At 52.2% G+C, this 16,434-nt stretch overlaps 3 protein-coding genes across 3 annotated transcripts; 2 read left to right on the top strand and 1 right to left on the bottom strand.

Annotated features, from left to right (window-relative positions):
- Nucleotides 1-5,710: 5,710 nt before the first annotated feature.
- On the top strand, nt 5,711-6,652 carry TGAM01_v205992 (hypothetical protein; the record flags this gene model as incomplete). Its single annotated transcript, XM_018810595.1, has 2 exons — nt 5,711-5,779; nt 5,846-6,652. The coding sequence occupies 2 exons, from the start codon at nt 5,711-5,713 to the stop codon at nt 6,650-6,652; spliced, it is 876 nt and encodes a 291-aa protein (XP_018656199.1).
- Nucleotides 6,653-8,400: 1,748 nt separating this feature from the next.
- Nucleotides 8,401-10,438, top strand: TGAM01_v205991 (dihydroxy-acid dehydratase; the record flags this gene model as incomplete). Its single annotated transcript, XM_018810594.1, has 4 exons — nt 8,401-8,550; nt 8,621-8,718; nt 8,784-8,791; nt 8,874-10,438. The coding sequence occupies 4 exons, from the start codon at nt 8,401-8,403 to the stop codon at nt 10,436-10,438; spliced, it is 1,821 nt and encodes a 606-aa protein (XP_018656198.1).
- Nucleotides 10,439-10,827: 389 nt separating this feature from the next.
- TGAM01_v205990 (sorting nexin mvp-1) lies at nt 10,828-15,511 on the bottom strand (the record flags this gene model as incomplete). The annotated part of the gene is made up of 7 exons (XM_024549768.1): nt 10,828-11,037; nt 11,098-11,691; nt 11,766-12,742; nt 13,056-13,847; nt 13,982-14,019; nt 14,457-15,023; nt 15,108-15,511. 7 exons carry the CDS (start codon nt 15,509-15,511, stop codon nt 10,828-10,830), a joined length of 3,582 nt encoding a protein of 1,193 aa, XP_024405527.1.
- Nucleotides 15,512-16,434: the final 923 nt, after the last annotated feature.

Below are 16,434 nucleotides of genomic sequence, written 5' to 3'. Positions count from 1 at the left end.
CTCGGCAACGCACGGTACAGGCTACAGTACAGGCAGGATACGAGAGTACACGGCCGCGATGCGACTACTACTACTAGTAGTAGCAGTCGGCCGGAGTAGACGGTACACAGCACCCGATGCTGCGAGTACATTGCCTAAGGTAGCAGGCACTCTATCATTCATGCAGCTCCATCACTAGCACTACATCCAAGTGTCTGCATCTGCTCACCTTGAAGAGACAGAGCCCGGGCTCCGGCCAGCAGCAGCTCGTACCGGTTCTTCCCTCTTGTCCCCGTCCCTTCCGGTACTTGCACGTACCTGTACTAGCGGCCCTGCTGCTGGTCTCGCACAGTCACGGTTACAGTCAGAAGTGCGCAGCACCTGCATACGGTGAGGAGCCCAGCTTCCGATAAAAGAAATTGGAAGAGCGCAGCAGCTGTTGGGAACTGCTGGGGCATCCGGCGCCATCCAATCAGCGGCGGCGAACGCCTACGCGTCCCCCTCTGCAGATTGGGCGGCGCACCGTCCGCTCCAGCCACTCATTTCGCCGCGCAGCCAATGGGCGGGTCGGGGCCACAAATTGGGTGCGTTCATGTGCAACGCAGCGACGAGGACAGGACAGAGGACGCGGGCGGGTGCAGGGGGCCAGGCTAGGTACTAGTAGTAGTAGTAGTATGCAGTACTTTGCGCGGGAGTACTTGGAGTTGCAGCCAGGCGGGTACAAGGTACGAGGGAGTCAGTGCCATTGAACCCGATCTACAATGGGAGTTGGCCAAATAGCGGCAGTATTAGCGGTTGTTGGACATGCAAGCAGTGAGAAAATGGCCATGGTGACACAGCATTGTAGTAAAGTCGGAGTCATAATCAATAAATTACTGGAAATTAATCGCCCAAGGCAGCAGCGCAAATCCGATATTGTCTGCAAATTGCCAACCTTTGAGATTATGGCTTCAAGGTTGTCGTATTCGGCGCCTTTATTTAGTAGTACCGGATACTTTTGCACTACCCGCTTTAGGAGGGAAAGGTGCCTGGAATCAAGATTCGCAGCAGCTTCTTTTGGCCTTCTTTCTATTTTTATTTTCCACAACTGGAGCAAAACCTACACAATCAATCCAAACCTCGCAGCCTCTTAGGCCTATTCAATTCATCGAATTTCACCGAACCTCTGCTTCCTCTCCCTCCGCCACTCGCTTACGCAACCAAGGCTTTCCCTGTCTCTAGATATGTAGAAAAGGGCTCGAGCAAAAAGCGGAGCCTGCGGCGATTGCGTCGAATTGGTTGGCCGCACTCTTCTGGCCAGGCCTGCCATGCTACAGTATGCCATGCATCAACAAGCGCAAAAGCAACGCTCCGGTGATGTGATGTGATACGCGATGGCCTCGTCTCCGGGGAACCTGGGACCAGGCAGCGACGAGAACCGGCGGCCAGCCTTGCTCCTTTCCGAGCACAGCCTTGCGTGCAATCGGCCCCTGTGCGAGCTGCCAGCAGCAGCCTCGACGTGCTCCAGCACCGCAGGATCCACGACAGTTCGCGATAAACAGCAAACAACAGGCGTGATATCTATACCGAGCCGGGACAGGCTCCTTGTGCTGCACATCTTCCAGAATGCGCCCATCCCGCCCAACCCCTGCAGCGCCGCCGCTCGCGCGAACTGCAAATCGCCAGGCCATACCTCGCCGCCTTGTACTCGATACCTTTGGGGCTGGAGAGGCTAGGGCCGCATCGCTGGCCACGGCCGCGGCTCCACCTTGTTTGTACATGCCTTGTCCAGATCGAGGTGTCGAGACCTCATCAGGAGCTTGGGGTGACTTGTGGCGACTGTACCTCGCCCTTGGGGTGGAGGACGCGAGTGCTTTGGCAGTTAATGTGGCTACGTTTGCATGGGAATAAAATCCGATTCGTTCTAGGGGAGATCAAGCGCTTCGATTCATTCATGGGTTTATCGTGCTGAAAGGCCATGGTACGACGGGGAAGACGAGGCCGCAGTGATACCTCGCACGGATTTGCTACCTGGATTTCGGTACGAGCTCTCTGGGAGACTTGTCTTTTCGACATACGGGGCTTTACGCACCCCTCGTCTGCTCCGTAGGGCCTTCCGCGCAAGGTACGGAGCGAGCGAGCGAGCTGATGAATCTCCCAATCTCCACACTGGCAATATACTTGTACTACACCCACGGGAGAACCATGTGTGCATCCATCTTTAATTACAGCATGCCTCTGGGGTTGGACTTGGGCAGTTGGACACTGTTCTCTGGGGAAAGGTATTTACCCGGAGGGAGACCTGCTCCAGTTGCTGTCCTGAGCAGAGCAGAGTACAAAGCGAGCTTGGGGCAGATGTGCCCCTTGCCAATGCCAATGCAATACGGAGATGCAGGTGCAGATCCAAATGCAGCATCGAGGTACTCACCCAATATTGGCCTCCTGCTGCATCCCGTCTGCAAAATGCTTCAGCCAACACGCAGATACACGCATATTATAGGGTAAGCTACTGCACATGGCAGCGTTTTAGGCAAAGCACAGATCGAGCGGCCTTATCAAATGGGCATCGCCAAGAGGGTGCTATGCCAAATACTCAACATGCCACAGGCGATATCGCTTACTCTCAACGGTTGTCGGCCAATCGAAGAGGCTGAGCGGAACACTCAAAAAGACATGCAGATGCTCTAATAACTCAGACATGAGCAAATGGAGCGTTCCTCTTGCGTTATTGGACGAAGCCCAGCAGATGCTAAGGGGGCGGCTGGAGTGATTAATCATATCGAACGTGTCGCTGGGTGAGTTCCAGCCACGCCACGCCGCGCCGAGCCGCTCTGCCTGATTCATGAGCTGCTCAGTTGTGCTCCTATCGGTCTGCCTGTCTTGATATCTGCCCGTCTATTCGCATCCTCCCAGGCAGTGCAGTGGTGTCCAATCCATTAAAGGGGAGCATGCTTGGCAAAGATCTGCAAGTAAGATGTCGAAAGGGTGCATTATCCGCTGGAAGAACATGACGAGCCGGACAAGTTAGCCGAGATGCAATGCACGCTTCCCAATGGGTTCATTTCGTTAGAACTAGTTGTTAATTGCCTGTGACAGTACAACACTCTTGCAGATATTGCATAAACTTTCACAAAATGGACTTGTACCAGCACGGTCAATCGCTTCGAGGTGGCAGGGAGGAAAAGCGAGAACGGCAAGAGAAGATATCCTTCTCATGGGGAAAGTGGAAATTCGAAGAGAGATTGGAACCAGAAAAGCAGCCGATACAACGTGCTTGTCATACGATTCTGGGTGTCTTTTGGCGTCTACTCATTAGCCACACGCGGTCACCGGAGAATCCCCTTGTTAGCTTTCTCAGGGAGAAACTCGAGATTGAGTGCGATGCAGCAGCCCATGGAAATGAACTGCGCCCGCTTTTCTCCAGATTAATCTAGGCACGGCAGGCGATGATGCTGCGGTGGCCCGTGATGAGAGAACCAGCGGGACAAGACGGCATTTGGTATGAATACGTGTATACGCTGTCTTTGTCTCGAAACAGCAGCCCTACTCCGGATAGCGGTGGCTGGTCTCTTGTTTCGAGCAGATCGTGCTGTCCATGTCAAACCAAGGATGACTAAGTAAAGTTGACAAGCAGCATGGCAATTGTCTCTTCCGGGACAAAGCGTCGAGTTTGACATGAACATGTTTGAATCGATTCTCTGCTCGGGAGAGGAGCAATCCGTATGGCTAATGCTACACTGATCCACACCCGGCAGTTTCTCTTTTGTTTCTCTCTCTTTTTTCACTCTTCGTGTCTCTTCTCTTCTCTCTTCTTCATGCGCCTCCATCTTATAAAACAAAATGCCACAACAGCCGAACATTTGCAAGCGCTGGCGTGAAACAAGAACAAACGGACAAGGGCGCTAACAGCTTGCAAGAAGGGCTGATACTCGTATGAGGAGCGCCAGGCGGTGTTAGCGCGTTTCGAGGTACAGGGTTGAAACGCGGCTGCACCAAGGCCCGGCGGCCAAAGTGAAGCAGGGCGGCTAGGATGAGAAGCGAAACGAAACCGATAGCCAGAAGTTGCTGGTTTTTGGTGTGTTTTGTTGTTATTTTTCTATTTTTTTTGCTGCTGGGAGAGTTGCTATTGAGGGTTGCTCGAGATGCGTAGATCATTGGCCACTTCCACGAGGAAATGCGAACCAGTAAACTTATACGCAGTAAAACTGAGCATAGTTTCTTTCAAGCACGTCAAGTCCTCGTGTTAGAGAGAATCCAGAGAATCCACCCAATTGCGCCAGTTCTTTATCATTGTTTACTTCTTGTTTTCTTGTGTATTATTTACTCATATGGGCGTATCATAGCCGAGCAAGGGGTCAAAACCGGCCCTCGAGAAACGGCCGTCCCTGTTTCGACAAGGGAAACAGCCTTCAAACAGCGACGTCTGCCTCCTTGCATGATTGATCTGCTACGATGGCGGAGACGATCGTTACGGGTCGAGGTCGGGTCCGAGCTCTTCCTTTATGCCTGGGAGAAAAGCCGGGCGAAGAGAGGAAACAACGAGGGGTCAATGCTCTGGATGAAGCCATTTCCGCTGTGGCTTGGTTGATGCTAGTCGAGATTGAGATTTCTGGAGGAAGCAGAGGCAACAAAAGACAAGTCGAGTTGGAATCCCCATCGGTTCCTAGTTCCTCTCGTTTGCTGCTGGATAGAGAACAATACATGTATAACCGCTGGCATAGCCCATAACGTCGGCTCCCACTAACAAGGCTCGCCTACCAAGCAAACAATCTTCACACAACCTGCACTGCCCCACACGCCACTCTATCGGAATCCAAACACGCCGTTTGCCCAACGCTGCCAGAAGCCATGCATGAATGTTTGAAATGCGTTTCCTAGTGCCGTCCCGAGACCCTGACCTGGACTCTGGGACCGGGGGCCGCATAAGAAACATCGCCCCCTTCCACTGGGGCCAGAACGTTATGCTTATGTTGAAAATCTGTTACAGGACTCGTCTCCTCCAAAACGTGTCACAGGCTAATACTTCAGATCTCACAGAGCGCGCGGACCAGGGGGGGGGACCCCTGCTCCAAAAGAGCCGCCCTGTTTCGTGGGGACACTAGACGAATGGGAAGCGTTTTTTTTTTGTTGTACCATGGTTTAGTTAGTTGGGTATATGCGCGCAGGTTAAGCTCACGGCATGAGACGTGAGCAGGTTTTAATACTTGCTCAATTCCCCCTCGCCTGGGTTCATTTTCGCTCTTCTCTTTTTCTTTTCTGTTGTTGAGTTGATATAATCTTTTTTTTTATTTGGTTGCATCCCTCGGCGTTCGGGTCAACTTCCTTTTTCTCTTCTCTTTTCGCTTCTTTTCAGCTCCTATATTCTAATTTTTGTTCTTTTGTGGCTGGTTCACAAAGTTCATTCATCTTTTTCCATTTTTGGCTTCAAACTAGCTTGGCACTGGGCGCCATTGTTCGAGATACCCTCATACTTCTATTTGTTATTCTGAGACGAAGTTTTTTTTTGCTTGGACTCTGAAGAAAAAGAATTCAATTTATACTTTTTCTTTTTCGGAAAAAAGCTTGCATCGGGTTTGGTTGGTTGTATACTGCCACGAGTTCTGTGGGGATCGCTATCTACGCGGTAAAGCTTAAGTTTGGTATAAGACGGGGTTGTGGTAACCTTATATCGTGGAAGCGACTATATCTTTGAGGAACCTATTTCTTCGAGGAACCTATTTCTTGGACGCAACACTATTTTCCATCACAAACAATGGCAGCGACACTGCCTTCTGGAAACCAAAGAATGACTCGCGGAGGACGCGCATGGAGTGAACAGGAGGTAAGTTGAACGCAATCACCGTCATACGAAATAAAAAGTAGCATGAAACTGACTTTGATACTCCAGGATGCATTCCTCATGCAGACTCGTGAAAACAAGATGCCGTACAAGCAGATTGCCCATCAGCTCAAGAAGACAGAGCTGGCTTGTCGGCTGCATTTTCACCAGCTAGTCCGCAACAGTGCCCGTGGCCGTCGAAACCGCGGATCAGTGTCTTCCATGTCAGATCTGTCGCCTGAAATGGATGCCGCGGCCTCTGCTTCGACGTTCCGCAGAAGACGGGCACCTCACCGAAGAGCTGATAGTGAAAGCTCAATGTCTACCACGTCCAGCCGCGAATACTACCTTCCACGGATCACAGAGTCCAGTGCCGACTCTGCCAGACAGCACATCATCCTGCCGAGACCCGCGGCCATGCCTGATGACACTGCGTACACCAGCCGAGCGTCTTGGCGGCCTCACAGCGTGGCCGAGGAGTTTGCACCACTTCATGATCAGCATTACCAGCACTACCACCACAGAACGCCGTCTCTGCCACCGCAACGAGAGATGATGCCTCTCCCCCTGCCGTCGACTGCGGCTGAAATGCCGGCGCACGTCGACCTCCCGCGTCTCCATGCCATCTACGACGCTCACCGTGGCGCCTTTTGGAACCACATTGCGAGCGAGTACGGCTACAACACGCCGCCGGAGATGTTGGAGGATGCGTGGAAAGCTGGTGTGTATGGCGGCGTGCATCAGTATCCTTGTCCTTCGTTTAATCGGCCCATGACGCCTGTGAGCAGCCCTGAGGCCGAGAGGAGGCATCATGGCGTGGACAGGACGAGGATTTCGTCGATTATATCTGGGGATGATGATGCTGATAGACGGTAAAAGGGCGAAGAAGGAAAAAAAAAGAAAGTTTAAAAAAAAAAAAAGTTATAGGAGCGGTCTTTTTTTTCCTTGGGAAGCGCTATTTTACTATCTAATTATTTTTCTCCTCTAATCATGAAGGAATGCGGTTTTTGATGAGGTTTTTTCCCCTAACGCACTTGTTCTTGATACTTTCGGTTTCCCTTGTATTTCACTCTATTTGAGATGATGTTACTAGTGGGACGCAATACCCGGACAAGGCTTCTTTTACTAGATTCTCCTTGTTTCTCTTATTCCGTAATCTCTTTGTTTTCTACAATGGAGTTTGGGGTTGGTGGAGTCTGCAGTGGAAACAAGCAGCTCCGTGGACAGTACAGAGGAGCTACTAGTAGTGAGACTAGAGAAATATGGTGTTTGGAGGAATTGTTTTCTTTTTCGGGTTGATTACTGAATCTTTTTAGAAATAAAAGTATCTGTCTCTATAATGGTTTTCTTTCTATTCGCAAGTGAATTTTTGTGATCGTCTTGGTAGTATGAGCTTGTAGCAGTACATAGTAGTAGTAGTATGCTGGGTTTGTCATTCTGATGTATACCTACGGAAGATGGGCATGGTTGACGGTAACATCTCGGAAACAAAATTTGCTTCTTTCCCCTTTACTCAACAGTATTCTCTTTAGCTTTTTGGAAATGATTATGTACTCGCCAATCTGTTATTGTAGGTATGATTGTGTTTTTTGGGCTCAAAAGCATGTTTGCATAGGGTAGACTGCAGCACCAACAGTAGACCCAGCGGTAGACTTGTCAAATAGAGTTAGGGACTGACTTTCCTCCCACGTGGTTGTGGAGGCGAAGACGAAGGGCTTCAATACTCTAAACGTCTGGTGATGCGAGAATTGAAGCGTTCCCAGATGAACCCTTGGTCGATTTTCAATAATTTCCACACAGAATACCAACAACCCCCCTTTCTATACTGAACGTCTCTTGGCGCTCAAGCTCCAGGTAGTTTAAAGCCCAAAATGGACCATGAGTAAAACCAGCGCTACGATTCGGGGACGCTCCGAACGTCCCCGCAAAAAATGTCCCGAGTCCCTCGCACTACCGCTATTAGGCTGAGTTGGGTATGTACAAGCCTGTAGCTAGAAACGAACGATGACGGAGGGGTGGAGCTCAAGGAAGCTGGAGACGAATGATGGAGAAGTGAGGGGGCAGAAAGATGAAAGCCGTGATGCTATTCTTTCTTCTTTTGCATCTTTTTTGACTATCTGGTGCTCTCTTTTGGATTGAGTACAATCTTGAAAGTCAAGGGGAGACCTAATTGGTGAGTAACTGAATACTTCTTCTCATCTCCTGTTTGCTCCTTTCTATCCCGTGTATAAGCTGTTTGTCGATCACAGCTTTCCCATTCACAGCATGAGCTCATCGTCAGACCCTTTCCTTTCATTTGCCGCTTCCCAAGCTTCAATTGCCGCTGCATCGACATCGGTTAAGCTTAGCTTTTCTCCGCTCTCCGGACCGGAATCGCTCTGCTAGTTTGACCATTCACTTGATTCTTAGTAAAACCGGGTGATTTGATAATAGTCGTACGGGGATGCCAAGCATTGGGAGCTTCCTCGACGATGTGGGGTAAACAAGATCACAAGCTGTTTTTTCTTGGCCCTTTTATAAATTGGCTTTCTCCTGTTGGCTGCTCTGCTTTTTAACTTCTCCTATCTGAACCATGTTAGGCACATTATAGCTGATATCATACCAGATAAAATCCAACACAGACAATGGCATCGCAGACATCTAGCACTGCCGAGCCGGCACACGACCCCAAGTCGTCGAGCGACTACATCCAGTTCCAGTGTCTTCCTCCCGGAGGAGCGCTGAATCGCTGGTCGGCGCGCCTTACTAAAGACCATGACTTTCCCGGAGCGCAGGTGTGTTATTATACACTTATTGAAATTACTCTATGTATATATCAGTTGAGCTGACGTGGTTGGCAAAAAGGCCATGCTCTACGGAGCTGGAGTTCCGGATCGAGAGACGATGAAGAATGCGCCGCAAGTGGGCATTGCGAGCGTATGGTGGGAGGGCAATCCGTGCAAGTATGCAGATCTTCTCAATTTGTACAAGTTTTTTTGTTATTCGGAAGGCTAACTGAGTATCATAGCACACATTGTAAGTGCTAGGCATGAATTACTACTTCACATCCTCGGGATGAGATGCAAGTATGCCACCAGCTAACTAACACGCACCACAGTGCTAGAATTCGGCCAAATCGTCAAACGCTCCGTCGAGAAACAAGGCATGCTCGGCTGGCAATTCAACACCGTCGGCGTCTCAGACGCAATCACCATGGGCGGCGACGGCATGCGCTTCTCCCTCCAGACCCGCGAAATCATCGCCGACTCCATCGAGTCCGTCACCTGCGCCCAGCACCACGACGCAAACATCTCCATCCCCGGCTGCGACAAGAACATGCCCGGCGTCGTCATGGCCGCCGCGCGCCACAACCGGCCCTTCATCATGATCTACGGCGGCACCATCCGAAAGGGCCATTCGAGCCTGCTGGAGCGCCAGATCAACATTTCCACCTGCTACGAGGCGTCTGGCGCGTACGCCTACGGCTCGCTCAAGGCAAAGAGCGACCCCGATGCCCCCGGGCGCTCCAGCTCCGACGTCATGGACGACATTGAGCGCCATGCGTGTCCCGGCGCCGGCGCCTGCGGAGGCATGTACACGGCAAACACCATGGCCACGGCCATTGAAGCCATGGGCCTCACTCTGCCGGGCTCGTCGTCGTATCCGGCCGTCTCGCCGGAAAAGTCCCGCGAGTGCGAGCGCGTCGCCGAGGTCATCAAAGTCACCATGGAAAAGGACATTCGCCCCCGCGACATCATGACCCGCGCCGCCTTTGAAAACGCCCTCGTCCTGACCATGATCCTCGGCGGCTCGACAAACGGCGTGCTGCACTTCCTCGCCATGGCCAACACTGCCGGCGTGCCCCTCACTCTGGACGACATCCAGCGCACGAGCGACCGCACGCCCTTCCTGGCGGATCTCGCCCCCAGCGGAAAGTATCTCATGGAGGACCTGTACAAGGTTGGCGGAACGCCCTCGGTGCTCAAGATGCTCATCGCAAAGGGCCTCATTGACGGATCCATCCTCACCGTGACTGGCAAGACGCTCGCCGAGAACGTCGCCGACTGGCCTTCCCTCGACCCGGGCCAGCAAATCATCCGCCCCCTCGAAGACCCCATCAAGTCCAGCGGCCACATCCGCATCCTCAAGGGCAACTTCGCGCCCGGCGGCGCAGTGGCCAAGATCACCGGCAAGGAGGGCCTCTCCTTCACCGGCAAGGCCCGCGTGTTCAACAAGGAGCACGAGCTCAACACCGCCCTGACAAAGGGCCAGATCAAGCGCGACGACGGCAATCTCGTGCTGATTGTGCGATACGAGGGACCCAAGGGCGGCCCAGGCATGCCGGAGCAGCTGCGAGCGTCGGCAATCATCATGGGCGCGGGGTTGAGCAACGTTGCGCTCGTGACGGACGGTCGGTACAGCGGTGCCTCTCACGGCTTCATCGTAGGCCACGTAACGCCCGAGGCAGTAGTAGGAGGGCCGATTGCGCTGGTTCAGGACGGAGATGAAATCACCATCGACGCTGAGACGAATAGAATCGACGTTGCCATATCAGACGAGGAGATGGAAGAGCGAAGGAAGAAGTGGACGCCACCGGAACCAAAGATCAAGAGAGGCGTGCTGGCCAAGTATGCGCGGTTGGTAGGCGATGCGAGCCACGGAGCTGTAACAGACGGATGGTGAGCGTCTTCACTCTGTGTGCGTCATGTAACTTGTATCAAGAGGAATATAATGAAAGATGGAATGCTGCTCAAGACAGTTCGCTTTATGATAGTATGACAAACGATGAGAATCATAATGACCACTCGCCCACTCATTCTAGAAAAAGAAGGGGACAAGAAAGGAGATTCGTTTTCAAGCTCGTACGTAAAGCAAAAACAAATGAGGCAAAATAAAAGTAAAAGAAAAAAATCGAAGGGTATCGTGCCTCGACTGCCGCCTTCTCTAAAACCGATCAATCGACCCAATCTCATGATATTTGCACATCACTGCTCTCCTTCGCTCCTATATCAATGCATGGACACATATATACATATAGACATGTTGTTCGTCTCCCCTCACATTCGTTGCGTTTAATCGCCCAGAGGCATGCCCTCCAGAGCATCCAATAGGCGGCGCCAGTTATCCGCCAGCATCTCCGCATACTTGACGCGCTCGCCAGCCCAGTCTTGGTTCCATTTGCTGACGTGGTACTGGGTTGACTGGAAAGTGATGAGCTCGTCTCGGAGACACTCCTTGACAAAGATGGAACGGTTGTGCTGTTGCACAATAGACTCCTTATCCTGTTTCCCGCATTGTCAGCTCTAAAATATAAGACATCATCGAGTAAGGGACAAACGTACCTTGATGATGGCCTCTGCCACCTTTTCAATCTCCCCCGGCTTGACGAGACCCTCTGGCTTGGACCGCAGGTTGGCCAGCTTGGTCTCATTGGCCTGTATTCTCCTTTCCAAATACGGGATGTTATCCTTGTCCAATCGCTCTCTTCGGTCGAACAGCTCGCGGAGGCTAACCAGAGCATCTCGCTGTCGCTTCAGATCCTCAAGCACACCTTCTTCCCATCCCCGGCTCTCGTCCTCGAGTAAAGTCTGGCAATTACTCAAGTGCCTGCTCATTGCTGTCAAACCGTCGTTGAGTAGCGGAACTTCGCTCGTATCGGTGGCGTAGGTATCGGCAGAGGCTTCGGTGAGCGAAATGAGCGACATGGCAACCCGCGCATGGTCTGCTGCGACGCCCTCTGTTCTTTTGACGAGACGATCCATGATGTTGCAGGAAGTAATGTATAGCTCGGAAGAACGACGAACTCCGTTGCTTGTTCGGGTGAAGAGATCCTCCAAAGTTGGCGGAAGTGAATCTTCCAGACCGGGGGGCAGCGTCCGGTCAGTGAATTCGTCTTGGACAGAAAGGTTTGCTTGCTTTCGCCAAACGGCAAGTTCCTGCATTGTAGTTAGCAATCTACTTGGTCCCCCTTTCATCTCCTATTGTTTAGTATAGAAACTGGGAAGCTTACTGTAGGAACAGTCAAGAACATGACAACTAGCTGCTCTTGGCTCAGCACTGGATGCCGTACGAGGGCGTTTAGGAATCTAGCCAGCCCTCGACGTCGTTTTTCAATAAAAGCACCGTCGTTGGATAGATGATTGCCATTGACAGCCACACGCTTGGGAGGTAGCAGCGGCAGCATCCTAAACGGATATCTCTTGTGCAAGCAATCCAACAGCCAGACAAAGTCGCTGTACCGGCGAACGACTTTGCTGCCTCGTCGATGGCTCGTAACCTCGTAGTTGTGGTGCTGAAACATGAAGATACCCTCCTTTCCCGGCATGAGCGTGACTACGACATTTTCCTCTGCGTTGTTTCCCACGCGGCCGCCCAAGCTTCGGGGCGGTGCCATGGTAGGCGGAGCTCCAGGCACTGAACCAGCGCCATCCGCTCCAAATAAGTTCTGCATGGTGGGCATCGGCGGGTTCTGAATTTGAGGAGGCACATCATTGAAACCACCACCAGGTGAGCTGCCGTAGAAACCACCTCCCCAGCCCCCTTGGCCAGTCAAAGAGCTACTCGAGACTTGCCTTGGGCGGTTGGATGGGCGGGCGTTCTCGGGCGGAGCACTGTAGTTGTTTGCGAGACGTGATTCGAACGGCGGAGGCGCATTCTGGTTGAAATCGTGGCTGTTTCCATTGACCGCAGGGGCGTGAATCTCCGAACCATTTGAGCGGGAATGGGAGTGGCCCTTGTGCAGGTCTGGCGCGTTCCATGGATCGTCTTCGGGGTCAACCAAGGTTGATCTGGTTAAGGTGGTAGTAGGAGGCTGTGGCTCCGCGGGAAGCTGTGGCTGGGGTTGCGGCTGGGGTTGCGGCTCAGGCTCATACGGCTCGGGTTCTGATTCATTTTTGGAAGGGACCTGTGGTGGTTTCGCCGCAAGTTCACTAATGGGAGGCATGACGGGTTCGGCGGTAAGTCCTGGTAAGTTGGGCTGAGGTATGTCTAAGCAAGAGGACGAAGCGTTAGCCTGCTGCCCAGTATGGAAAAAAAGAGAGTGTGTTAGTGATGTCTAGTTGCTGTAGGACACGCCAGGTCAGATGGCGACCATCAATCGGGCTCTGATCGTTTTTGGCGCGAGTGCGACTGAATCGCAGCTGACGATATAGGCCGGGAGTTGAGCTAAATTATGTGACATTGTGACATTGAAGAAGACTCCATGATGTAATGCTCCCGTACAGAGGGTGACGTATGTTCACAGCCAGAACGAAACAGAAAAAAAGCAAACAAAAGCTGTATTTAAAGGCGTTCCACTCACTTCGTCGTCGTTCATCAACTCCGTCGAGGCTGATGATGTCGCCCTCTTGCGCCAGCCCAATCAGCGCGAGCACCACGTTGAACTCGTTGCGCGACAGCAAGACGTCGGACCCTTGGCCAGGAGCCACCAGCGCCATGATGCGCGCCTGGGCATCGGCGTCCAGCCTCGCCACGGCGAACAGCTTGGCGATGCCAGCAGCTGTGACCTGGCCATCACGGCCGTCCTCGCCCACGACGGCGTCAAAGGCCCCGACGTAGCTCTCGGGCACGTCCGCGGCCGGCAGCAGGGTGCGGATCATCTCGGAGCGGCTGCGCTGCTTGCGCGGCGTGGGCATGTCCCAGGGCGACGAGGCGCCGCTGTTGTCGTCGAAGAGGCTGGACGAGTTGCGGCCCGACGCGGGCTCGTCGTCGAAAAGCCCGCCTCGATTGGCCGGCGGCGAGCCCATGGCTGGGCCATTGTCGGTGGGCTCGTCTCCAAAGAGCGACATGCTGCGATGGCCGGCCGGTGGTGGATGACGAAGCTCGCTGTGTGTCTCTTGTGATGATTGACAAGGCAAAAGCAAGACGAACGAGAAGCCAGACAGCAGGAGAGGCGAGGGAGTCTGTTGCGGTCGCGGGGTTGCGCAGTCGGAAAGAGGCGAGGTTGGCTGTCGCAGTATTAATGATGAAGCAAGGATGGCTAGCCCGGGCCTTAGTGTTGCGTTGCGTCTTTGTTTAGCTCGGCGTGCGTAATGGCGCTGCTGTAGCGCCCGGCTGGCTGGCTGGAGGACGACGATATGGGTCAAGGGAGGAACTACAGCTGACGTAGCAATTAATAATGATAATACAGAGCGGGAAAAGGAAATATATGAAAGTAAAGAATTAAAGAGTTCTCAAAGCTGTGATCAAAAGGAGAAAAGAGAAGAGAAGCCATGTCCGCAGACATACGGTGTGAGACGCCGAGTGTAGTATAGACGTTGGAGAAGCTAGACTGCCAGGAGTCAAGGCCCCGTCATAGATGCAGGGCAGATAGGCGAAGGACGAGAGCTGACTCCCTAGCTACTACGTCTAAGAATAAAATACGACTCGAATGCCATGCACTTTTATGATTTATTTTAAGAGTAAATCGGTGTGAGTTAGTGGATGTATGCTCAACGCACTTGCAGCTTAATACTACTACTTCCTGGGTACTCTGTGATAGCACTTTGGTTACAGTACCCATGGCGACAATGACGCGGCTGATGCATGCATAATTTCCATGCCCGTGTTTACATATACAAATATACTATACAGTTTTCCCTTTGCCCTGCATCGTCCTCTATCATTGAAGCAGGTAGCTTTCCCCCTCCATATCTCTCGCTCGATCTATGCGCAGCAAGATCAAAATACAGCCATCATTCATAACGCAATTCACCCATCCTACCACAACGTCTCCTCCGCCTTTTTCTTGTCCTTCTTCACTTCGCTCTTCACCTTGTGCACACCAGGCACCCTAAAGTACAAACTGGGTGACTGGCCTGGGGCAACCTGGTGGCTCAGGTATCCCCTGTGCGCAGGGTCTCGGTAGTACTCGATGTCGGCACGGCTTGTAGGGTCCGGTAATCTGTATCGGAATGGACCCTTTCTCGCCTCGGCCAAGATTGACTCCACATGCTCGGCGCCAACTGGTAGGGGCCGGTCGGTGTTGACGGACTCGCCGGTAAGCAGTCGCTGGATGGCCAGTCTCGTGTAGTATCTGGTGAGCACCTTGCCTCCCGTGGCTTCAATGGCAGCAATTGCGCCTGCTGAGACTCTTGACACCATGACGTTGATGGGTTGTTTGAGAACCTCGTCGCCGCGAGAGAGAATCTTGACGCCGTCTTTGACGCTGCCAATCAGCTTGCTTTCGATCAGCTCCTTCGGCGTGATTTGCTTCGAGGGGTCGAGTCGGCCTTGGTCGATCCAGTTCTGAATCTGGTCCAGGTTCACTTCGGAGATCTTGGGTGCTCGGCTGAGAAATGGTCAGTATCACGCTGTCTCTTGAGAATTTGACGGGGCGCAAAAAGGTTATTGCCCCGCCTCCAGAGGCGCTCACAAGTTGTCGAAACCCTTCCGGCCGTGCTTGACGATCAAAGGTGTCTGACCGCCCTGGAACCAGGGCTTGACTTTTCCGTGCTGTCGCTGACCCTTGTGGCCTCGTCCGGAAGTCTTGCCGTGGCCTGAGGAGGGACCGCGACCAACTCGTTTTCTGTTTTTGATGGCGCCGGCATTGTTGGCCAGGCTGCCTAGGATCGAAGCATTGCGGGTTTGGGTCTGCTGGAGGGTGAGCCTGGCAAGACAGGCTGTCAATGAGGTGGCGGGAGTGTTGACGGCGACTCGGCAGCACGACGCTGTGCTGAGAAACGGTATTCGGGGAGGCATCGTGGTATAGCTGGGTCTTTTGTCGCAGCGCGGGCAGTTTTGCTTGTCTGCATCCTGAAGATTTTGGACTGGTACCATCTGGGGTGTGGTGGTGCCTGAGGCCTAAACCAGGACTAGTTTGGCGGTACGTACCCGCTCCTCAAAAGCCATCCAGTATTACGGCGTACTCATTGACGGCTTTAAAATGGTTCGAACGATGGTATTTAGATCGAATTAATAAAGATTATAGTACGTTTATTCTGTTTACTTCAAGTTATTGAACTGTATCCGTGACGTCTTGTCATATTTTGCCTTCAAAATTCCAGAAAGATGTGCAGATGGGACCGAAGCTTTTCATTCCTTTATTGTTAGCTTGGAGAAATAGAGACTGGCCATTCAGCGAGAGGAGAAAAGAAAGTCATGATTGTTTTTGCCAAATCAACCAAGGTGCAACATCTATAGTCTTTGCAATTGAGCTGTACAGTTGATTGCAGAGTAAATATCCCTTTACCAGATGCATGCTACCCCACATCGCAGCTCTTACTTGAAAGCAAGAGCAAAATACATGTATAGAGCGTAATTCTGCCGAGGTGCCTGCATATTACCAATTTCTGCATGGATCGATGCTGCTTATAATTGCTCCTTTGCCGCATCAGGTGCAGCAGACTATCACTTTCTTGTGTCTAATCAGCTAGAATGAACTGAGCTGAGCAGCGACTATTTACAAACTATTGGAAAACAACCTTGGGGGCTACCGAATTGGGCGGCATGCCGTCTCAGCTCTACCTTCATGTGAAACTAGGCCAATTACAGCTCACAGAACAAATAGCTGTCGATGGATTTGAGTGGCAAAAGCCTGGGGTTGAATTGGATTGGTGAAAACATGCATGATTCAAGCCGAGTATATGTGCCTGATGACCTGTAGCCGCAATTATGTACTATGAGGCAGGTTTATCTGGTGTCTGTTATGATGCTGCCGCATTCTTACATGTATATAATAGATGACTCTCCAAGAGCCGGTG

The sequence above is a fragment of the Trichoderma gamsii genome, assembly GCF_001481775.2.
Source record: "Trichoderma gamsii strain T6085 chromosome Unknown Scaffold_19.2, whole genome shotgun sequence".
In the NCBI taxonomy this organism is placed as follows: domain Eukaryota; kingdom Fungi; phylum Ascomycota; class Sordariomycetes; order Hypocreales; family Hypocreaceae; genus Trichoderma; species Trichoderma gamsii.
This window is presented reverse-complemented; position numbering and strand designations above follow the sequence as displayed.